Here is a 25581-nt window from a genome sequence, read left to right as displayed (position 1 = left end):
AATTTAGCTTAAATACACTTTCGATCTTGCAATATGAGTGAAATATACTCTTAAATTCTCGTTAAGTTTAGGCGTGTTTCAAATACTTCTCTCAGCTTTTATTAAGGGCCCCATACTCCTACGTACAAGAGATTGAAACGACTTGCTATGTCATGTGGCAAATCAGAGGTGAATCTAAGTTTAGTTAGTTAAGTAGATGAGTATTTTTAATATTGTCAATAGTTTGAAGACAAAAATGTTAATTTTCGCCAAGTTCAGAAATATTTTCAATAATTGTCCCGTTTTATTAGGATAGAAAAACAGTTGTTTGTGCGTCACATGCTCAATTTGAAATTGTGTTACACAAGAATAAGTGTGTTACTATTTTATATGGTTCTTAACTTTGACATTCAAACTCCATCACATTTAGGATTTTTGGCAATGTGATTGTTGACTTCAACTGCCTAATATGTGACAACTTGAGCAAATTTTAAATGTTGATTGAGACCAATTTCTATTAATAGAGGTAAAATTAAATATTTCAAAATCATCAGGTATAGAATATTATTAAATTTAGGTGTAAAAAATCAGCCTACAAATTATAATTGGATAAGGGTCTAAAAAATACCGCAACTTTGGTCAAATTTGATGTTGCGATACTAAACTTTCATGAGGACCTATTACCTCCCTATACTATTTAATACCGTATTTTTACCCCCTGAACTATTTAATAGTGTATTTTAAAGGTATATATGTGCCCACGTGGACACATTACTATTTATAATTTTGCATTATTTTTTATGTCCACGTGGGCAAAAATATATGTTTAAAATACGGTATTAAATAGTCTAGGGAGGTAATAGGTCCTCATGAAAGTTTAGTATCGCAACAACAAATTCGACCAAAGTTAGGGTATTTTTCAAACCCTTATCCCATTATAATTCATTCAATTTATTTAGGTTTTGGGAAATTTAATAATTTACTTGTTTTATTAACAGGGTCATTTGCACTTTTGCCTCTCAAGATAAATCATTTTCTTACGGAGCATAAATTTATATTTTCACATCATAATATTTCACAAGTAATGTTCTGTGTCCTTATAGAATGTATGTCTCGCTAGGTATAAGGTCGATTTTGAAGGGCAAAAATTAAAGACCAACTCATTTGAAAGGGAAAAATTAAAATCAATTCATTTGAAAGACAAATCATGCAATTACACCTATGAAAAATTGGGTAAATATTTTTTAAAAAAGATATTTTTTATTTAATATTTTATACGGTCATAATATAAGAAGTCTTATTAGATACCTAAACAAATTATAATAATAAAAAAACAAAAAATTATAATTAATAAGAATTGGATGAGTTAGGTTATTACTCGATTTTTAGCTCATTTCACCCCACTTAATCTCGACAAATAACTTTTAAATGAATCAATAACACACTCACTTATTATCTCAGCCCATTTTCACATATCCAAATTCAACCTAACACGTTAATTTGACACCCTAATTAAACCCATTAGTCATTTTTGGTTATAGGTGTTAATTTAATTTGTATAAGTGCATACTTTTAACAGTGATCATTCGAATCATCAGATAATAACAAATTAACAATAATAACATATTCAATAAAAATTTTAAATGATAGAATATATGCAGATATTATAATCATCACATGTGTTATTGAAACTAGAAATCCGCCGTTGATAAATATATTGCCTCAAATTACATTATTTTAAAAATAATAAAAAGGAAACTTGACTATAGATAGGGTAGGTGCATTGCATATTACTAAATTAGAAATAATATTATAGTATTAAAAAAAAAAAATGGTGAATAGACTAATGATTTGGTCCCAATAGGTATAAATCTAGCAGAAAATTTGTTAAACGATAAAATGTAGAAAAAAAAAACTATGAAAGTGTAGTTTCTTTTTCCACATTGATTAAACATTCAACAAATAAATAAAATTCAAATCTAAGTAGGAAATAATATGGCAGAATAGTAGAGAAAATAGACTAGCACTATAATTATTGTTTGAAATTGGCTTCACGACATAGAGATCTTTATAGGCATTTTTTAAAATAATAATAATTACATTATCAGTTACTATACAAGAAAATATAATTGATGATATAAAAATAATAAATTTAACTTATGCACACCAATAATATGGTACGAAGCAAGCAATCTACAATAACATGTAAAAATGACTGATAATATTATCAGTATATATCAATTAAATTTAAAAATACAATAGATTATTAGTAGCAATATGTCAAAAGTATATTGACACTCAAAAGCAAAGCTAGTGTATCGATTATGAATTCGTCCGAATTTGATAACTTCAATTCATATATTATATTTTATATTTAAAATTGTATTATATAAATTGTTAATTTAAAATTGGAGGAAAATTTGGGAAAAAAGACTTGATATGCTTTTCAACTTTGTGATTTTAGAGTTGATATACCCTTTATCATAAAAGTAGGTTCATATATCCTTATCTTTACAAAAATGACTCACATATACCTCTATCTTATTAAAAAAAAAAAAAAAAAAGCTCATATATACCTTTTTCATATAAAGGATGTGAAAAAATAATTTTAAATTAACTTTTTTATTTTATTTTTAAAAAAAAAAAAAATCAAGTAGAGGTATATATGATCAAGCAAAGTTCAGAGGTATACTTGATCCTTATCACATATGATTTTATTTTTTTTGAACTTCTTTAATTCAATTACTAATTTGAGTTTTAAAATTTCCTTATAGTGAGTTTCTTATTCTTATTTCATTTTCTCTTCATGTTTTAGTGTAAAAATATGATAAATAAAAAGAAGCGTAAATGAAAAAAAATAAGAAAATAAAAAAATTATTTGTGATTGTATTGTAATTTTTTTTTCGTGTGTTTGTACAAACTAAATTTATTATGAAAATAAATGAAATATAAATTTGACTATCAAAATAGCCGTTGAATAAAGAAGTAAAAAAAAATCACATATGAGAAGGATCAAATTTACTCATACATGATTATTTTTAAATTAAAATAATAATTTAAAATAATTTTTTTCACTTTCGTTGGATTAAAAAGATACATTTGGGTCATTTATGTAACAGTAGAAGTATATATATATGAGTCATTTTTATAACAAGGAGCCACAAAATAAAAAGATATATGATACCCTTTTTTCTTTACAAATTACTCCCTTCATCCACTTGTATTTGTCATGTTATATTTTTTGAAAGTTAATTTGACTAATTTTCAAAGTTAATTTAGATTAGATTAATTCGATATTTTAAACAAAAAATTTAGATATTAAAAAATTATACGAAAAGTACTATATTGTAAATTTTTTTAGTTTAATTCTAAAAAAAGAAACTATGACTATTAAAAATGGACGGAGTTGCTTCAAATTTTATAACCTTCAAATGTTAACTTCGTATAAATCAACTTATATTGAGGGGTTTGAAAAAAAGAGTATTGGAAACCGGGCAGGCAAAAGTGTGGGGCCTTCTGCACTTCATTTTGGTATAATCTTGAAAAAACAAAATTCTTTCTTATTAGTATTATCATTATTTAGTACGGAGGTTTCTAGTTTAAGTTTTAGGTATGAATTTTTTTATAAGGAATGCTTTTTCTCGAGTGGGGCCTTATGTAATGTAAATTTAAAATAATCAAGCTCCAATAAGAAAATTGAACACCAGATGAAAAATTATATATCTCAACTTATTGCAAACAAAATGTCAGCTTTCTATAATTAGAAATAATTTCACTTTTATCTTTAATGAAAAAATTTATAATCACACAAACGATAAAAGAATGTTGGATCATAAATTTTTAAAATCTTCTTTATTTTTAAAATCTATATATAATAAAAATATCACGTAAACTGAAACGGAGAGAAGTTGTCTTTTCCATGAGAGAGAAAAGAAAGAAGGAAGAGGTATAAATGTGATAGATACTATTTTCTTTGGTGGTGGCCTTATATAAAGCAACTAAAGGATGTTATGTCTTTGCTTCTTCTTATATAAAAAAAAAAAAAACTAATTATAGAAGAGAAAGAAACAAAGAAAAAAAACATTATTTCATATTCTTCTAAATTAATGGAAGAACAACTAAATTCTTTAGCTGTTACTCATCTTCTTCAACACTCTCTAAGAAGTTTATGTATTCATGAAAACTCTCAATGGGTTTATGCTGTCTTTTGGAGAATCCTACCTAGAAATTACCCTCCTCCAAAGTAATTAAATCATATCGATATATATGAAATCTACTGATTCGACTAATTCAGATTCGTGTGTTGATTAATTATTATTTTTTGTCAATTAGGTGGGATAGTCAAGGTGGAGCATATGATAGGTCAAGAGGAAATAGAAGAAATTGGTAAATATTTTTTTCATATCATATTACATGTATCAAATTATATTCTTTTTTTTATGGAATTTTTTTTAATTATAGGATATTGGTATGGGAAGATGGTTTTTGCAATTTTGCTGCATCAACGGCTGAGATTAATGGAAATGAATGTCCAGGATCATCTTCTAATAATAATTATGGAGAATATCAACATTATCAAGGTCTTCAACCTGAGCTTTTTTTCAAGATGTCACATGAAATTTACAACTATGGAGAAGGGTAATAATAGAAAAATTATGTAAAATATTATTTTTCATCATGGGGTTTTTTATTTATTTATTATATATATAATATAATTTTTTATAATATTTTTTTGCAGTATAATTGGAAAAGTGGCAGCAGATCATAGTCATAAATGGATCTATAAAGAACCAAATGAACAAGAAATTAATTTCTTGTCTGCATGGCATAACTCTGCTGATTCTGTAAGAATAAATAATTACTTCATTATTTTTTGTTTAATAATTACGACAATAACAACATATTCAGTGAGATCTCACAAGTCCGAGTAGGGCAGTGTATACAACTATACACAACCTTACTCCTGCCTTGTGAAAGTAGAGATATTGTTTCTCATACATACTCGATTCGATGTACGCACCCCTTACCCTTCACTTATAGAAGTAGAGAGGTTGTTTCTGATAAAAAAAAATGTTGTCTTATGCATTTCGTGTGTGTTTTTTTTTTTGAAACAGCACCCTAGAACTTGGGAAGCTCAGTTTCGCTCTGGTATTAAGGTAATCTTTCTAAACATAATTTTATATTATAGCCCAAGAAAATAACCATATATATGTCTTCCAAAACATTATATTATATTTCAAATGTATTAAATTAAAATATTGTTGTATTTTTCAGACTATAGCCTTGATTGCTGTGAGAGAAGGTGTCATTCAATTAGGAGCTGTTCATAAGGTATAATATCTTTCATTCTCCTCTCTCCAAAACCCTTAAAAGACCAATCAACGGATCGGAGAGTTTATGATTTGTGCACTGACAGTATAAGAAATAATTATATTATTAGGTTATGTGGACCTATATTTAACAACATGTGATTTTTGATATAAGCCTGATATAGTAATTTGATTTTCAAAGTAATATGTTATAATCGGTTTAAAATGCACTATTAGTGTAAAGATATTAAAATCATTATATAACATACTTGAAAGATTATTTATATGTTCTTTTTGTTTACTTTTTGAAGTTTACTGATTCGACTAATTTATGTAGGTTATTGAAGACCTAAGCTATGTGGTGCTACTAAGAAAGAAGTTTAGTTACATAGAAAGCATTCCGGGAGTGTTATTGCCACATCCATCTTCCTCAGCCTATCCTTTCAAGGTAGACGGATACGGGGCGTCACCAGACGCGTGGCATTTCCAGACTAATTTACCAGCACCAACACCAACACCAGCTGAATTATACGAACATTTCAATCAACATCAACACATGAAGATCACACCTTCAATGAGCAGCTTGGAAGCACTTCTTTCCAAGCTGCCTTCCGTCATTCCAGCAGATGTTGCTGCTGGAATGACGGGGGGTTCAATACCTACTACCTATTGTCATGAGTACCAACAACAACCCCAATATAGACCTAATGTTGAAATGTTGGGGTTAGAGAAAGTTGCAAAAGAAGAGTATGAGGACGAGGACGAGGAGAAGGAGAATAATAATAACGAAGAGAAAACTCGAAATAATAATAATAGTAATGAGAGATTAGATCATAATGGTGGTGAGAGTAGTAGTTCAATGTCATCTTATAGTCAACATCATCATAATTATCATCATCAACATTATGGTTATCATCAGGATTTGAATGTAAGTAGTAGCATGCCTAATAATGGATATTAGAAGGACATGATGGTAATTATTTAAGAGTATTGTTTTATGTAATGTACTATTAATTAGATTTGTGTTAGGAAGAATTTGATGTTTTTTCTTCTTCACATCTAACAAAGTAATAGTAGTTTCTTCCTTTCTTGTTTCACTCAGTGTTGTGGTGAATTTTGGAAATATTCCCTTCCCTGCTTACTTTCTTCTGTCTACTATTACTTTTATCTTAACATCTTTAGCTTTACTAAAGTCGGAATTATTATTTTTTACCCCTCCCTAGCTAGTGACTCGAACTCACAACTTGTTAGCCATCCGAGCAATACTTGGCACTTTCAATTGATTAACAATTATTAAAAATGAAAAAAGGAACCCTTAAACACTAAGCTGGGGAAAATAAGGAAAATGATTACTCTTTTTAAAAGAAAAAAAGTAAAAGAGAGTGTATACGTGGGTATAGTGGTAGGTAAAAGAGCATAAACCGTACACAAAGGGGACCATTGGAAAAAGATTTATTTGGAATTTTGAAACCTTTTTGAAGGAGTTGATTGCATTGCAATGGCAAAAAAGAGTTTCTATATGATATCATCATATATAGTATATAGTAGTAATAATCATTTCAATAAGAAAATGAAATATTGCAATGGAGTTTCAATTTATTACCTCACCAAAGAACAAGAGAGACTCTTTGGAAAGAGTTTAAAGATCAATGTCAAATATGAGGACTATATATGATCTTAAATCTTCTCTTTTCTTTTTTCTGGAAAATGGTAGAGCAAGACATAATCAAGTACAACGAAAACATCATTGCGCTGCTCAACATTCGCGGAGTACTGCTAATCAATTTGAGGAAAACAAGTAAACTCTAAAATCAATACTTTAAACTGTTGATTACAACTGAGAGTCTGAGACCAATTACCATCCTGATAGTTGAGAAAAAATAAGGATACAAAACGAAAGTTTACTGAATCTATATTAGCGTTGAAATACAAATGGCTATCGAATGCTGAAGAACCAAAAAAAAAAATTGACTTGTGTTGGCATGTGTTACATTCTCAGACAATGTAAGACAAAATTGAACCTTGATTGCGGACTACATCTCTTCAGTGGTATAATGCAAGAGAAACAATGCCTCCTACTGAAATGATGCGACCAGATCTTTGAAGTGAGTGAGGAGGCCGTCAACTGTCATGACTTCATGATCAGGCTTGCTTCTCACTCGAACGCTCACCTGTGACATCATTTACATATAAGGAAGATCACATTTTTACAGCAAGAATAAAGCAGTTGGTTCTTGGCTACGAGATTTAAAATGAGAATTTGTGGAGAATGCATGAAGAATTACATAAAGAAACCAAGAAAACCAAGTAAAAAGAGCTGTTGCAGAATATTTCAAATGAACGCCCCCCCCCCACCCCCCACCCCACCTTTCTCCACTTAAATACCAGAGTTTTGTTTGTGTCAAGGTTTGAACCCATAGCGTGTGCCTAACCTACACATCACACATTGAGGTCTTACCACTGTACCAAAAGCCCGGGGGCAGTCAAAAATACAATTTTCTTTCTCAAGCAAATCAATCACTGTCTCAATAGAAACACGCCAAGGAAAAGCACAGAGTTGTCAAGCAAGGAGACGAGCTGATTGACCACCAAAATGTGAAATGTATTAAATACTTTAACGTTCTCTACAAGGTCCTTCATGTTCAATTTGCAATTACTTTCAATTGTGTAATGACTTCTGAAGATCTTTCTAGCCTTCTAGGTGCCATCACAGAGAAATTTGTTGCTAAAAGGTTACAACTTCCGTCACCAGAAGTCCATGACCATTATATGCTCTCTTTTCTGACCTTAACTTTCTAGTTTTCAAACGGAGTTGGATAAAGACAAACCAGTAATTTATAGAAAGTTAAGCATATTATGTATTATAAAATAATAGAAGAGAACAACAAGAAAGCAAACAAGTGAACCACAAAACACCCAGATCAATACCAATGTTACAAAAAGAAATGATGATGGCTTTTGACCAATTTATTCGAACTTAAAAAGATCACTAGTGTAATGGGGCCAGATAAAAGTGTCATTAGATGCTTTTTTTTCTCATTTTGTTCAGTTACAACAACATATCCGGTGTAATCCACAAATGGAATTTAGGGATGGTGGTGTGCATGTAGGCTTACCCCTACCTACCTTGTGAAGGTAGAGAGGTCGTTTCTGATAGACCCTCGGCTCAAAGTAAAGCATTTTATTCAGTCACACATTATAAAAAGATGCATAGCAGTGCATGTTGGGGGATACAGAAGTGCAAGTCGGGGAACAGTGCAGATACCTGCCCACTACTGACTTCAGCTTCTCCAACAACTAGAATATAGTTATATTGTGCCATTTGAGCCTCTCGTACCTGCATATAAATTAACATCCATAAACAAGCATTTCTTTCTAGCAGGCCAAGAAAAATTTTGGATTTGAGATTTAACTTGTATTGCTTGAGAGAAATTTTTCAGATCTTCAAGCATATATAGCTTCAAAGCTGAAAGCATCACGTTGATCCAATCTCAATCATGCATGCTTTCAGCAGTTCAAAGTACAGGATCCGATATACAGAAAATTTCCACATTTAACTGTTACTCTCTGAATGTAATGTCGCCACTTTTATTTTATTTTTCAGTCCACTAGTAAGCTTTTCTGGTAGCCTTTCTGAAACCAGATGTAGCTTTAAAAAATCAGGAGAATAGAAGTCTTTGCCAATCCTTAATATGCCACCAGTCCAGTCACAAAAGTAGGTAACCATTATTGACTTTAGTTGATACATCAAAACAAGGACTTAAAAAAACATAATGTCTGTTATTGGAAGGATCTGTCTTTTATACCAAGTAAATCTCCAAATAAACTTAGCTTATGTCACACCCCATAGTCCATGGATGTAGGTAGATCCACTTTAAAGAAGAGGAATTGATAAAATTGACCATCATTGAATTTGACAAAATCTGAAGGGCAGTATGACTATTTATCAGTTACAAATTATAAGATCAAGTTGACCATCCTAATGATTTCAACAGTGCAAAGCACAGACTTGTGAACAAGACCAACGTCATAAACTTGCCAGGTTTTGTGGACTAGCTATCACAATAGTGCCTTTATTTCCTTCTTATAGAGTAAACTCTCTCAACAAACAGGGAAAATCATTGTTACTTAGTCTTTAGGCCTAAATACCGCTGAGAACTAACAATAAGTTCATACAAAAATTGCTAAAACACTAACCTTTTTCTGGATTGCAGAATTAAAGACAAGTTCATATAAAAAATTGCTAAATGACCTTGAACTAGTGCGGACCAGACATGCATTCTACCCGATAAACTACATTACACTAACCTTTTTCTGGATTGTAGAATTAACAATAAGTTCATACAAAAATTGCTAAATGACCTGGAACTAATGCGAACCAGACATGCATTCTACCTGATAAACTACATTACACTAACCTTTTTCTGGATTGTCCTGTCACTGGTATCAACATCAACATAATAACCAGCATCATGTATCCGCTCCCGGAGCTGAATAAAAGACAAACAAAAGGTTGACGCAATTTCATAATGGATGAACTACAGAGGAAACAATAATTCATGAAAATGCTATTCGTTAGATGAAGTACGTTAATGTAACTACCTCAAATGCATACGACAGAGATTTGTCGGAAACAGGGCAGACCATCGCTTGACGTGGACTAAGCCAGAAAGGCCATTTCCCCTTGAAATGCTCCAAGAGAATAGCGAACATGCGCTCAACTGATCCAAGTATAGCTCTATGTATCATAACTGGTCTCTCCCTCTTACTTTCATCTTCTGCTGAGTATGATAGGTTGAATCGTTGAGGAAGTTGGAAATCAAGCTGAAAAGGAAAGCATTCAGATGATTCAGATGATATTTCCAACTTGGTGTAAAAGCCCTTGCTAAGAGAGCATGCAGGTAAATGAAATTTCAAAGGTGAATGATCTTTTTCCTGGAAATGAACCAAGGAAAATAAGACCAATCTCTAACCTGCAATGTTGCACACTGGAATTTCCTTTTCATTGCATCAGAAACAGTGATATCAATTTTTGGACCGTAAAATGCTCCATCTCCTTCGTTGATCTGATTGAATGGGATTCTTTTAGTACAAGGGAATATTAAAGCAATCACAAAAAGAAACAGACAAAAAAAATGACACAACAGGGTGACTACCTCATTTTTCATACATAAGACAGAAAAATTGTGCCCCCCCCCCCCCCCCAAACCCCGCGCTTTTTCTGTTATATAACCCAAAAAAACTATTCCTTATGTCTCATTTTATTAGACACTATTTGATTGCGCAAGGAGTTTCGATATTACTTTATATAGTAAAAGAGTAAATATAAGAAAATAAGAATTCCTAGAACTACTGAAACTCTGTAAACAAATCTATAGTAGATGGGATCAGTATTAAGTGGGCCGACATATGAATTCGAATGGAACGAATACAAAAGAAGCACAAAAATAGGTGTAGAATCACAACAAATGTGGCCTAAAAGTCTTTTTTTTAATGAAGTAAGAAATTTCATTGATGGCATAAAAAAGATGCAGAATAATACAAAAGTTAGGAAGATAACAAAATTTTGTTAGCTCAATCACAAAAAAGACTAAACTAGTACCAGGGACAAAACTCATTATCTCAATTTCTTACAATCCAAAAAATATTGATAACAAACCTCCCACGGCTTCCCGAACTCGTTCAATGCTTCTGCAAGAGCAGCTTCAGCCTTCTCCCAACTTTCCAAGTCTCCAAGATATTTTTCAGGCCTCTGCAAGTCAGAAATATGAGTGGGTATACACAGAGACAAATGAACGCCCCATATGTGTAAAATATGGAAACATTCATAAAATGCATCTTACATCAATAACATCACATAAGAAACAGCCCAATATCAGATAAATGGAAAATACAATTGCACTTGCACTTCACTTTCCAGACAAGTACATAACAGTCGAGAATGTTAGATAGGTGCAACTATCGCACTTATCTCTAATGATTATTATAACAATGAATGAATCTAGGACATATATTTAGCAGAAATCGCTTATAACGAATTTGATCAATGATTCAAAAGACAGAAGTCGTACCGTTGATAACTTCAGGTCAAAAGTGAAACCAAATATCTTATACACATAGCTAATGAAATCTAAGACACCCTTGACTTCTTCCTTAATCTGCATTGTGAAGAATATAGGTCAAGCTAGTATTCTGATAACGCAGGTTTACTGCATGTATTAATCTTAACCAACCTGTGACTCCCTGCAGAAGATGTGGGCATCATCCTGCAAAGTAATAGGGAAAAATCAACGGTTGTCTTGCAACAGAGTCGGTAATAAGGTTTTCAAAGGAATAGATTCTTCAGGAAGACACATGGCAAATTTCATGTATGAAAAGAACAATTATTGCTCCTTCAGAAAACACTTACTTGATCTTCTATAAAAGATAAAGGAAATAAAAAGATGCGACAATACCTGCTGGAATCTCCTGACACGCGTTAAGCCAGTGAGTGCACCACTGGCCTCATTCCTGTGTAGAACTCCAAAGTCAGCCAGACGAAGTGGTAGCTCTGCATTGTTGAACTATTGGTTAACCATTAAGGTGTTGTTTGTAGTTGTAACAACATCAACGAGAAAGACAACAAATAGTCACTATCTGAATTATGGTGCAAAAGCTATAGGATGTTACTAATGGGTAATAATGAGAACCAATGGAGCTTTATGAAAGAAGAATATTAGAAGTGAGTATGTTGTACGTTTAAACAGCCATCCTTTAAGATGAACAAAATTTCCATGAAATTTCACCCCTAAAGGTGCACTGAGATTCTTTGAAATTTGATAAGCTGACTTAGCATGAGTATCAGGCAAGCTAACAGTGCTTTGCAGTTACTATTAGCATCAACACTTCACATGGTCAAGCATCCTCTACATTAGCATGATAACATCAGATTAGGCATGCCTTAGTTTCAATAAGCTGCAGGCCAGAACAATTGTAAACCAAAACCATACAAGCAAAGCAAGAACGGTGAAAGGTAACTCCTGGAAAAGCTCACCCCTGTAAGAACGAACTCTGTGATCAAATATCAAGCAATGACCTGGGCAATTCATTGGCTTCAGCCCAAATTCTTGTTTTTCAATCTGCAGCATGAAGAAGCAAGAAACGTTACACAAACTATGGCTAGAAAAATCTGATCATCCAGAGGCAGCACTTCTTATAAGACAACAAACTACAACTATGGCCAGAACCTAACCAATTTTAATGTAAACAATCCTCCAACAAAAAGGAAGGGTTTAAAAAAAACACAAATCTAGATTATTTGTCTGAACTAAGTATCTCAAAAAAAAAAAAAAAGTCTCAAACAAGCGAAGATTTTTTTCTACTGTACAGCCTGCGATTTGCTATCCTAATCCTTTTCATCAGTTATCCAAAGTAAATAGCCGGCAAGTAAATTTATTAGCACTGTAAGACTATGTTGTTCGGACTCTCCAAAATTGTTGCCGCACCCGTGTGGGATTTTCCAAAATGCACTATTTTTAGAGTATCCGACACGCACCAGTCGACATATTTGAAGAGTCCGAGCAACAAATCTTTAAGATATATGGAGACATACATGTCTCGTCAGTTATCAATTCAAGATTTGTAAGCACATTAACAGAACTACTAAAGTTTGTATGGAACACTTAATGTAAAGGAATTGGAATTAATAGATAGATATTTGTAGTTAATTTATTATCCTTATTTACCCTTATTTTAGGAAAATATTCTTTTTTTTCTAATTATACTATTACTCACTGATGTTTGCTGAATTTAAACAAATAATCCTAGTCTCCTAGATAAATCTATAACACTTTTCAAGCCCCTTATCAATAAATCTGATTTCAAAATCTTATGAGCATGTGACATGCCATAGACCATCAACTAAACAGGGACTAATATAATGCCTATTAAGACATAACTGATCAAGAGGAAACTTCAAAAAAACTACTCTCTCCGTCCATCTTTACTTGTCCATTATACTATTTTGGGATGTCCAACAATACTTGTCCACTTTGGAAAACCAAGAGATAATTTGTCATTGTGTTTATTTTACCCTTGCTATTTAATATTATTCACTTTTCAATATTTAGATGACTTACAATTAATAGGGGTGATGTAGTAAAATTACCCCTCTATTTATTATTTCTTATGAAGTGTGTCATGTCAAACATGGACAAGTAAAGATGGACAGAGGAGTCTGTAATATAACAATCTTTGGCTACCCAAAAACACTTCCTCAATTCCAATTTATATAGTACTTTTCCATTTTGAAATGTTCCAAAATGTTTTAAACCATTTGTGACTTTCACAACTTTCAAAAACTTAAATCCATTAGACTATTCACATTTTGACTGTCACGCAATGATTTCTCTTTTTTCGACCACTAGTAAATTTTGCTTCCAATTTAAATAATACTCTTTCCACTTTGAAATGTTCAATAATATGTCATACCATTTGTAGCTTTCACAACTTTCAAGAAATTCATTAGACTATTCACATTTTAACCTTCACGCAATATTTTCCCTCTTTCTAACTACTTCAATATTCTTTTCCTATATAAGTCAACTTAGAGTCCATACCCAGTCAAAACACCATCATATATAATGGAAAACTGTCACACAAAATGTAGTGAATAGAGTAAAAACAGATTGAAGTTAAGCAGAAAGTGTTCCACAGTTCCACTACTCCTTTTCAACAATTGAATACTTTCTGCAGTTTACAATACTCCATACTTGCTATACTAGAAATTTGAAGAAATTGGAATCAGTCAACAGAAGGAACAAGATGTTTCAGCTTATTCAGAACAAATTAAATCTTCCTGAAATATAAGCTTTAGTGTAAAAACCACAGAAAACTAAAGTTTTGTCACCGCATATTTCACAACCAAGTATAATAACTATCTGCTTGGATTTTGTACCTTACCATATGTCTTGAGCCTGTAATAATTCATCTTCAGTAAATCATTCACCAAATTGGACCAGTGATTACAAATTCATTTCTTGGGAAATTATTTGAAGTGTTGTGCATGGTGGAAATATTTCTCTGTCTTATAGCACCAACTTGATCCATCATAATTCATATGCAGAAAAAACATCAAGAGTTTTTCCTGTGTTTATTCATATGACTTTGAGTTCAAATTCCAGAGGTAGGATCCATTCTCTAAAACCTTTTTACCCAAAAAAACAAGGATGCCGATTATTCTCTAAAACCTTTAGAAGATTAGCTTCCTCCATCTACTTACTCAGAACCCAATTTTAGAGTTCTATGATACTCATAATTATACCTCACTCATTTGTATAAATATGGGTTGTACCCCTCTAACCAACATATTACTCCCTACTTCAAGTATCTATATTCAGAAATTAGAGGTTTTAAAAAGAGTGGAAAACACATTGAGATGCACCATAATACCAAAGCAGCTAGTAGTGTACAAAAATTTACCTCAAACACAAACATGTTCTCCTTGTAATTTGCAGCATGACCAGAAGTCTCCCACAATTGCATGTTGTACATATTTGGACTCCAAACCTGCATAACTCACGTATCATACAAGCACTCATAAACAGAACGACACATAACTCTATGCATTGAGGTTCAACAGTGCCCTTTGCCCCAGTTCCTACATTGAGGAGAGGGGGAAAGGAAAAAGGAGAAAACGAGGAGGCAACAAATAGGCCAAGAGGAGAAAATAAAATATCTTAGTCATATGAACCATTGATGCAAAGACAATATTGCATGGATACAGGAGTGAGCATGTCAAGACACAATTTTTATTTTTCTGCATTTATTATTTAAGGTCACGTGAGTCCTCCAATTACAAGTGCCCCTTTATCAAGCAATGAGTATCTGATTTTCAGACACCAATATGCCTAATCCCTGACAAGAAATTTGTAGCCAGTGTAATTAAGAAGTTCGAAAAAAAATTAGTAATGTTCAACACACCACCAAAATTTCTACATTCACCATCTTTGGAGCTCAATGATGGTAGAAAACACAAAATTGAGCTCAAAGAACAACCATGATTCAGACTAGAAGTAGAAGAAGCAAAGAACCTGGTTCAATGAAGAAAAGAACATCTTCCACCTTTATGGCACCCCTAATTCGCTTTGTTGTTTCCCGAATTTACAATGTCCTCAAGTTATGATTTTTTTCCCTCAATCTTTTCTTTGTTCTAAGAGTTGCTCTTTTTCCTCCCTCTATTATATTCTAATTCCTACTACACTTCTTTCCAATATATAGGTTATTCGGTGCTATTAGGATATTCTTAAGAAAAATCATGTGAATTTTATTTTATTTTCAGAATTTTGCAGTTACTGATACTTTTTGCAACTTCCATTCAGGCCTGTATTACAACCTTCATCTATAATAGTGTTTCATTCAACGTGTGCCCCCTTCTTTAAAACTAGTGTATATGTGCAAAGGTTTGTTCCCAACATTACCCACATGTCTGCATCCTTGCTACATTGGTCTAATCTAAGGATGTATTGTAAGTGAATAACTTAGGAACCACATGAGGATCTCTTCGTTGGTCAGAAGGAATTCAGTCCACTAACAATTAGGAGGGAACTATCCCTCTCAAATCAAATCAAGAAATAAATGCAATTTTAAAAAAGGAAACAGTTTCTGCAAATGTCAAGAGTGAACTCAGCCAGCCAATTGTCCGTGCAGTCCGAAACTAAACTCCCATTGTTCATGTCTGCATTTCAAACAATCCTTGCAGCCAATATACTTAAGCACAAGTAAATTACCTCCTCGTAGCCTCTCTTCCAATACTGACTCTTTATGAATTCCAGCAGTTTGTTGCAAATTCGAGCACCATGTGGAAGAAAGAAGCAACTTCCAGGGCTGAAACGCATAAATCTCATTTAAATATGATGAAATATTTCACTGATATTGGTAACTACAAGAAATTTCAAGGTTTACCTTAATGGGTGAAAAAAGAAAAGCTCCTGCTTCTTAGTCAGCTCTCTGTGATCGTATTTCTTTGCTTCCGCCAGCATATCTAGGTATTCCTATAATAAAGATTGTTTCATTAAAAACTCCTCACAGGAAGCAGTTCTGTTACCCTTTTCTCTTCACTCACGACAGCACTAACACTCGACATCTTTTGCTTTTACTGATAGATCAAATATGTGTTCACTAATTCATCAATCTAGAAATCAAATAACTTACAATATTATGTGAGCTACTCTTGATCTCCGATCAAGACTACTCAACTCTCTATGAAAAAAATTCTATGCTCACCAAAGTATGGATGAAATAAAATGGATTTCTTTAAATTCATTAGATTGTTCTAAAATATTCACCTATTACTCTCGTTTCATATAATCCAAAGAAAAAGGCATAATGCACTTGTTTTCCATGCTTAAAAGGACTTAAACACAAACAAGAAAAAGCATCAGAAAAGGGCAAAAACCTTGGTAAACAAAAAAGACAACAAATTCTGAAAAGTTGAGGAAAAACATAACAATTACGAGTCACAACGGGTGACATTTGGTGGATTTCACACTGCAACATTGGGCACTTTAAAAATGAGCAAACCAATTGTCAAATATTATCACTTAAAAACAATTTTGAGAGCCAAAATGTCTCACACTTAATTCCTCTTTTTTCTCCATCTATTTTCATTTCCTTTTTTCTTTTTCAAAAGGGAAGAAGATATGGAAGTATATGAAAATCAAGTGGTCTGCAGTTCCATAAAAAGTTTTTCAAAGTCACCTTCAACTGTTTCTGATCTGGAAAAGATATTCCATAAACTCTTTGCAAGCTTTCACGGTCCTTATCTCCTCTCCAATATGCTGATGAAGCCTAGAACATTAGATTGATCAGAAAAAATCAAATCAACACACATAAGCTCACTCTTTCTTTAATGAGAATATGCAGCACCTCACCTTTGTACAGGCTAGTGCTTTAACAAAAGATGTATTCGGTATATGGGGACCACGGCAAAGATCAACCAACGGTCCACATCTGTATACTGTGATTGTTTTATCTTCAGGTAAATCCTTAATGATTTCAACCTGATTAGAAGAAGGGAAAATAAATTAAGATGTGAACTTCCTGAAAAATGTTGCACACAGGAAAAGCCTGGGAGGATAAATGCTACAGATAGTAGCAATCCAACCTTAAACCTATTATCAGAGAACATATCAAGAGCTTGCTGCCGTGAAACTTCAATCCGTTCAAAAGGTTGTTTCTCCTGATAAACAAGGGAAAGTTAGTTGCCTGTTGAATATAATGCAGGAAAATCAAACAAAATACTGCACCAACTGGAAGAGCGGCTCCTTAGCAATTGCTTCGAAGCAGAAAGGAGAAGATAAACTGTTGAGGTGCTCACTAGGTGATGATAAAGATCTCTAACAGCTCCTATCACTCTTATATCACTTATATCCTACATTTTGCTACAACATTATCATTGCATCCTTGATTAGGCATGTATGAAGGATCATAGAAGAAAGAAGATCCCACTAAGGTGGGGTACATTCAAGACCAATCCAAATAATTGACCGTGTATAGCTGTGTCCACTGTCCACCACATGTATAGATAGTGGTCTTGCTTTGGTTAATATTCTAAAACTGGGTCGGGCAGACTCCAATGACTATCAATCTATCATAACTAGGAGGGTGTTTGGATTGGCTTAAAAGTTGATCAAACCTACTTTTAAGTCAGTTTTTTACTTTTGGAAGTGTTTGGCAAGTATAAAAATAACTTAAAATAAGCAAAAAATGACTTTAAATAAGTTGGGAAATGTTTAGCAAGATTAAAAATAACTTAAAATAAGTTTAAAATTACTTAAAATAAGTTAAAAACCAAAAGTAGGCCTCCTCCTACTTTTTATTTTTTGACTTAAAAGTCATTTAAGTTTGACTTTTTTATTTTTAACTTAAAAGCCATTTTTTAAGGCCATCCAAATGGGCTCCAAAGAGATTCTCTTAATTCAGCAATTAGGAAAGCCTGTTCTTACATGAATTTTTCATTTGAAAAGCGACAGGACAAGATGAGATCCCGCTGGAGTTTTGGAAGAGCACGGATAGACTAGGTTTGGAGTGGTTGACTAGCTTGTTCAATGTCATTTTTAAGACGGCTAAGATGCCCGAGGAATGGAAGTGGAGTACAATGGTTCTGTTGTACAAGAATAAGGGTGAAATACAAAATTGCAACAACTAGAAGGGTATAAAGTTGTTAAGCCACACTATGAAAGTTAGGGAGAGAGTGGAGGAGATGAGAGTGAGAAGCGGTGTGCCTATTTTCGAGAATCAGTTTGGATTCATGCCAGGGTGATTGCCCACAAAAGCCATCCATCTTGTGAGGAGACTGATGGAAAAATATCAGGAAAGGAAGAGGGATTTACATATGTTAGGGAAAGTGAGTCTCAGAGTATTGTTTCCGCACCACCTATGATCCCAAAACTCACCCTACTCCCCTCACGAGCATAAATCATTTGAATCTCTTGAATGTATTTTCCTTTTTACCAACTTCCTAACCATACAACAAGAAAACTTTAACTTTTTACAAGAGGAACGTGATACTCAACCAAAAAAAATTCAATTCCTTTTTAAGACAACCAAAAAGAGACTCCAAAAGTAAAAAAGAGAAAAAAACACTAGTGAAAGATAAAATCAAAGTGGCAACAAGCATTTGCACTTTATGTTAATCAGATCGAAGGCAATTCTGACAGGTAAAGGAGTAATACCGAAACAGCTTTTGTTGCCTCCTCCTTAATCCGTTTAAAATGATCTTCATTTAATCCCAGATCACCATAAAAGGCATCATAATAGAACCCCTGCAATGGAAGTTTAGACATGTCATAACAGGTTGGAAGTAATACGAACTGACGACAGAATAAGCTATAATGACATAGAGCCCTGCCACCAAACTGTGGTCCAGGAGGAGGGAGGGAGTGAAACACTGTTAATCTAATTTTGTTTCATTCAGGGAATATTGGTTCCTTAGAAGTTGGTCCATCAGAAAATTTCAAGCTCAAATGACAGTACTGAAGTTAAAGCTTCATGGGCTTTTTCCTTCTGATGGCTCTTTCATCCGGAAAATCAACATATGTTGTGGCTGCAGTGAAGGTAACAACAAAAGGCGGGATACAGAATTGTCCCAAGGTTCTGACCAGGATATCAACTATCATATAAAGTGGTCAGGCAATAAATAGCAACTAAAGTTAATTATTTTTGTGAAACTACTTCAGTGTATCATTAGCTAGCTAGCTGGATCTTTTCACTTTAATCGATTCCCAAGGAAGAAATTAATTACTTTGCCGAGCCAAAAGCCATGTAAGGAGAATAAAAAATTCATGCCACGACTTAGACCGCAGAACCAATTAGTCAACCAATCAACTACGTCGCTAAGCCATTGACTATATTTATCCTCCATATTCATCCCGTTATTCAGGCTCATTTCAGTCCCCAATACTAAATAATTTGTCTCGCATTTCAGAATATGTCCAAGCTCTCAAAAGAAACTTGAATATTTAATATATACCTCTCCTCTTGTTGTACATGGTCCAATGCACAATTTGCATCCAAATGTCCTTTCCAACGACTAAAAAAACCACAAAAAGAACATAAACAAAAGTAAAAATGAGAATAGAAAATATTTCAGCAATAATAATTTCTGAAAATCACAACATGATGAAAAAAGAACCACAATGCAGTAGACAAAAGCTTGAAACCTCTCCAAGAATGTGAGCACTCGAGTGCCAAAATGTGTCACGGCCCTCATCACTTTCAAATTTAAAGATCTCTAGCTTACAATCGCCTTCCAACGGCCTCGACATATCCCAAAGTACCCCGTTCACCTTCGCAATCAATGCATTTGCAGCCAAGCTCTTCGATATCTCCTTTGCTATATCCAATGGTGTGGTATTCCATTTCTTTCCCTCCTTAATTGTCCCATCCACTAACTCAATCCTAATTATATAGCATCATAACCCACATTCAAAATCTTAACTTAGAAGAAAATACATTAGTTAGACCCCAAAAAAAGACTTCTTTCTATATTGAGTAACAATTTAACTTCAAACTTACCAACTTTAGCTTATTTTAGACTACAAAATTCAAAAGGTCTTTCTTTTATTCTTAAAATTCATGTTCAATCAAACACATTCACATAAATTGGGAGCATCAAATTGATTGTTCCTTTTGTCAAAAAGAAATGTAGCTCAAAGTACTAATTTGCAGTGTAAATTCATACATCGTCCCCAATTTCTACAAGATGTTTGATAAATACGCAATAAAAAGCAGTTAAAACGACTCTACTGATAATGTCATTCTTCTTCATTTTAATCATTTTAAGACAATTTAAGTAAGAAATAGAGTTTACTTGATAGGATCAGGGGAGAGCGCAAGTCGTTGAAGGCGTTGCTGATTCTGGAGAGATTCGAAGAGTGCGATACGTTTAGGAATAACATTCTGTAGATAAGTTTCGTCTTTGGGGATTGATGCACTAGAATTAGCTTCGGAACTTTTCGCAGCCTTTCCCATTGGTGGCAGAGATGAGAAGCAGCGGCGGAAGAGAGAAAAGTGTTTGTACGGCGGCGGAGGACGGCGGATGGATTGAGTGAAGAGGCGCCAACAGAGTGGTGAAGCCAGGAGCATATAGACTGAAAGTTGAAGAAGGGGGTTAGGGGAATTTGTTTCAGGGTTTTTAATAGTAAAATGTTCTTAACGACGCCGTTTAAGCGTTTCTAGTAATACAAATTTGTTTTTAACTTTTCAGTTTTGTAATTGAAAAATCGTCATTATCGTGAAATTTTAAATTTTTAAAATTTCAAGATGAATTTTTATGTTAATATCCTAAATTTGACCTGTGAAATGTGATACTTCATAATAATGATTATCTTTTAGTTATAATGACTAAAGAATAATTATTTAAAAATTGTATTTGATATTTTTATTATTTTTTCAGTGTTATAACCTTGCATTGTTATTATTTGAATACAAATCAATTTTAAGAAATGAGTACAAATAAAATTGAAAAAAATGACATTTTTAAATCTCTTATGATTATTTTAAGTGGTGCCTTCAGGTCGCCTCCTCTCTCGAATAATTAGAAGTTAGATGGACCACCTTATTTGCAACTCCACTACTCTCCAATTTTGTGTCCATTATGGACTTTTTATTGAGTGGGAGAAGTATAAAAGTTTTTTTGAGGCCATCCTAATCAATCTAGCCTTCATTTTTTCATGACTCCACTTCTTTAGATCTTTCTTCTGCACCCTCATTCACACATCAACGTTAGCCAAATTGAATTTTCAGCATCAAATTATATTTTCTCAACAGAGGGTTTTGATTTATCCCGAAGATTTGTTTGGCCTTCTATCTCATTAGGCATTTGTGTATTGATAACATTCTTGTTGATTTGATTTTTGTTTGCCACGAGTTACACAATTGTCTTGACCCCATAGTAGGCGCCAAATTGTTTATCGAAGAATAGTACAATTGAACTTGTAATAAGATCAATGACACACAATTTGATTTAATTTGTTATTTCTGATCACTATCAGTTAAATATGTTCGTGAATATAAGTAAAAATGAGATAAGGATAAGAAAATAAATAAAGAAAGTTGTATGAAACAGTGCAGCTTCAGTGACGAGTGGCTGCGCAAGAGTCGGTGTTGTTCAAGTGATCTTAGCTTAAGGTTCGAAATTGCTAGAATAAGTTAATGCTATAAGTTAAAATTTAGTAAAATATAGGAAATTTGAAGCACTTAAGTATATTGATATTGTATTATTCAGTATCATATGCCTTACAATTGTGCTGAAATTATTATTTATAGGAGTAGTTTACAAAGATAATACATTAACCAATTAAAAAGTTTCACTCGAATCATAAAGTATTTTGACCAATGACTGTCATCCACGTGGAAATACCGCTAGCTATGCCGTATACATCCTTTTTCCACTTCACCAGGACACATGTCCTTCGGGCCACAAGTTCGAACTGTTTTTCGATGATAATCATTCTATGACATTGGAGGATAATCAAGGTTGGTCTTTCTGAACACATCTCCTAAAATAGTTTATTCAACTTAACTAATTTCCTTAATCATATTATGTTAGAGTCACGTGTTCATTTTTTATTCCACCACATATACAAGCTATTTTTATCCAATACAATTCGATAAATTTAATAATGCACATTATGAAAAAAGATACAATATACTCATATCTTACTTCTTACTTCGTAAAGACAGAAAATCAACTCTACTATTCTCCGTATTTAAAAGAGAAGGATCCAGATAGTGTGAAGAGCTCATGCTAGATTAATTCAAAATCACAAAAAATCTATGCGTGTTGTTCGTGTGTGTGCTGGCGCGCATGCGGGTGTGTACTATACATGTAATATTGCAGATCCAAGCCAGTTGATTAGGCCCTGCTTCACTCATCTACCATTCCACATCCAACAACACTTTTCAATCTCAATTGCCAAAACATTCATCAAGAAGAAGAGACATCAAAACCTAAGAAGGTAAAAAGGGTAAAATTGTATTTTTCATAAGGAATCTTATCTGAATTCGCACAGTAAAAAAAATTTGCATATTAAGAGTAAAACACTTCCTAATAAAGATAACTCTGTATCCGAACTTGAATTCTGAAGGAAATTTCATATCAAAGATAAAACACTTTCTAATAAAAATAACTTTGTATCTAAAACTCGAACTCGATACCTTTGAGGAATAAGTACTTACCTTCTTTGTTAGTACTTATTAAAGTATTAATATGACTAAATGCCCTCAAAGGTCTAGGTTGTTTTGACCTATTTTTTGGAACCTACTTAAATACTACTCCCAAGTCCCAAGTGACTATTCTTTGTTGCCATCATTTAGTCATTTTGAAAAAAAAGTTAAGAAATTACCCAAGATTTCCTTTTTTCAACTTCCTGCTGAAAAAGGGGTGTTTTTTCTTCTTACAAATCCAGCTCAAGATTTCATCTTTATGATTTCTTGATTGATTGAGTAGGTTTGGGTTGACGTTGAATTTGGGTTTCTTGTAAATGAAAAGAAAGTGTGGGTCTAGTTCTTGTAGTACTCAATATATATGAGCTGGCTTTGTCTTTGTATGCCACCAGCAGAAGTGATGAAAATTACTGTCTGATTCTTGAAAAGGTATGAGCAAAGTATTGTCTTTTTAGTTCCAAAAAATGCCTTGGGTTCAGTCTGAAATCAGGGAAAAATATGATCTTTTGAATCATATTCATCTTCTGTCATCTCCTCAGAAAGACTCCTCTACCCCATCATCATCATCATCATCTTCATCTGGAAGCAAAATTAGTCCAGCTGTTCTTTTTATCATAGTAATACTAGCTATCATATTCTTTATTTCTGGTGTTTTGCATTTGTTAGTTAGGTATTTGATGAAACATAGGTGGTCCTCTTCTTCATCTAATAGAGACCCTGAAATGTCTGATTCTGGTACCTATCAAAGGCAGTTACAACAGCTTTTTCATCTTCATGACTCAGGTTTAGATCAGGCTTTTATTGATGCTCTCCCTGTGTTTCTTTACAAAGAAATTGTGGGTTTGAAGGAGCCTTTTGATTGTGCTGTTTGTCTCTGTGAGTTTTCAGAACAAGATGAATTGAGGCTGCTCCCTTTATGTAGTCATGCCTTTCATATAAGTTGTATAGATACATGGCTGTTGTCAAATTCAACTTGCCCCCTTTGTAGAGGAATCCTTTTCACACCTGATTTTTGTGTTGAAAATCCAATCTTTTGCTTTGATGATTCAATAAGAGATGAATGTGGTGGTGGTGGGGTTTCAGAACATGAAAGTGTTGGTGTTGGTATTTCTCCTGGTGTAAAACCACATGAGGATTTAGATAGTACTATTAGTTCAAGAAGGGTGTTTTCTGTTAGACTTGGCAAATTCAAGAACACAAACAATGGTCTTCTTGAAAATGGGAAAAGGGAAATGGGAGAGACTAGTAACAGTAGTTTGGACTCAAGGAGGTGTTTTTCAATGGGGTCTTTTCAATATGTGGTGGATGATTCAGAATTGCAAGTGGCATTTTGTCCCAATAGTGCTAAAAATCATGGTGTTGATGGTGGTGGTGGTCAGTTGATGAGGGGAATTGTGAAAGGGAAAAGTGGACACAATGGAAATTCTGCAAATGATGGAGACAATTATGGCAAAAGGATTGGAAATAAAGGGGAGAGTTTTTCTGTTTCCAAGATTTGGCTATGGTCTAAGAAGGATAAGTTTCATAATTCTGCAGATAATGTAAGTTTGCCATGGACTGATGATCATAGAACTCAACCTGTTTGAAGATAGTTATACAAATCTTTTTTTTTTGTCTTTCTTTCAATTGCCTTGTAGTTTGGTTAAATTAAAGTTTACAATTGATTATTCAGTTGCCAAAGTTCTTTTGGAGCTTTTACTTTTTCACTTTTTTTCTCTTTATTGCTTTCTAGTAGTACACACTATTCTTTAAATGATGCTTCTTTCCAATTTCCACTTTTGTGGAAGAAGGTTAACATGTTTCACTTTAACTTTTTTTTTTCAATTCAAAATCCCATCAAATTCACCCAAGATTTGAGAAAGTTCTTTTTCCTACCAACTCTGAAACTTAACAACAACATACTCAGTGTAATCTAGTAAGTGGAATTTGAAGAGGATAGTATGTATGCAGAAGTTGCCTCTAGACTTTTTTAACTTAATGGACCACTTGGGGTTGCTGAAAAGTTAAAACCATTGAATAATGTACTACAATTCTCTTGTTAAGGCATTTTCAAACTCAAATGAATGCTGCAATCTCAAGAAAAAAAAACCTAGATCAACTCTTGGGACTCTTCCTTCCTATTTTAATAATCTTGTTTGTGGCTCCCAAAAGATTCTCCACACTTTCAAATCCAATTGCCACTATTATCCTGTTTTGTCTCTTTTGAACTCTATGGTGTTTAGTTAATTAATGCCACATGAACATTAAATTGCTGGCTATATCTGTACTTAGGCTTACAGCTTACTATATTGTACTTCATTTAACAACTGGCTGAAAAAGTGGATGATACTCTCTTAATGTCAAAGCTCCTATTTAAACAAAGTTGGAACTTGGAAGTATATGATTCTTGGTCTTACTACAAATTCTTTTACACTCCTTAGTAGTCAATATGTAAAAACTCGAATAGGTGTATGCAAGCTGACTTGAACACAACAGTTAAAAAAAAAAACTTACGCGAACCCGATAACTTACCCTCCCCCTCCCCTAGCAGGACCTACTAATGTTCTACAAGATGACAATTTCTTTCTTCCAACTGATTTCTTTTTCA

General features: G+C 33.2%; 3 protein-coding genes across 3 annotated transcripts; 2 read left to right on the top strand and 1 right to left on the bottom strand.

The window, feature by feature from the left end:
* Window positions 1–4024: 4024 nt before the first annotated feature.
* LOC125829172 (protein RICE SALT SENSITIVE 3-like) lies at window positions 4025–6285 on the top strand. Its single transcript, XM_049508422.1, has 7 exons — window positions 4025–4222; window positions 4312–4365; window positions 4441–4617; window positions 4718–4823; window positions 5094–5135; window positions 5254–5310; window positions 5626–6285. Exons 1-7 carry the CDS (start codon window positions 4086–4088, stop codon window positions 6247–6249), a joined length of 1197 nt encoding a protein of 398 aa, XP_049364379.1. The 5' UTR covers window positions 4025–4085; the 3' UTR covers window positions 6250–6285.
* A 765-nt stretch (window positions 6286–7050) lies between these two features.
* Window positions 7051–20927, bottom strand: LOC125829168 (threonine--tRNA ligase, mitochondrial 1-like). Its single transcript, XM_049508417.1, has 20 exons — window positions 20638–20927; window positions 19988–20225; window positions 19798–19857; window positions 19001–19090; window positions 17431–17505; window positions 17198–17326; window positions 17025–17114; window positions 16230–16318; window positions 16055–16151; window positions 14748–14834; window positions 12322–12406; window positions 11744–11838; window positions 11522–11554; window positions 11360–11446; window positions 10948–11040; window positions 10262–10354; window positions 9891–10112; window positions 9707–9778; window positions 8554–8625; window positions 7051–7459 (listed from the first exon to the last, which is right to left on the bottom strand). Exons 1-20 carry the CDS (start codon window positions 20910–20912, stop codon window positions 7364–7366), a joined length of 2178 nt encoding a protein of 725 aa, XP_049364374.1. The 5' UTR covers window positions 20913–20927; the 3' UTR covers window positions 7051–7363.
* Window positions 20928–23149: 2222 nt separating this feature from the next.
* LOC125829173 (RING-H2 finger protein ATL47) lies at window positions 23150–24700 on the top strand. Its single transcript, XM_049508423.1, has one exon. It carries the CDS (start codon window positions 23459–23461, stop codon window positions 24578–24580), a length of 1122 nt encoding a protein of 373 aa, XP_049364380.1. The 5' UTR covers window positions 23150–23458; the 3' UTR covers window positions 24581–24700.
* Window positions 24701–25581: the final 881 nt, after the last annotated feature.

The sequence above is a fragment of the Solanum verrucosum genome, unplaced genomic scaffold (genome assembly GCF_900185275.1).
Source record: "Solanum verrucosum unplaced genomic scaffold, falcon-dt-bn FXZP01000264.1, whole genome shotgun sequence".
NCBI lineage: Eukaryota > Viridiplantae > Streptophyta > Magnoliopsida > Solanales > Solanaceae > Solanum > Solanum verrucosum.
This window is presented reverse-complemented; position numbering and strand designations above follow the sequence as displayed.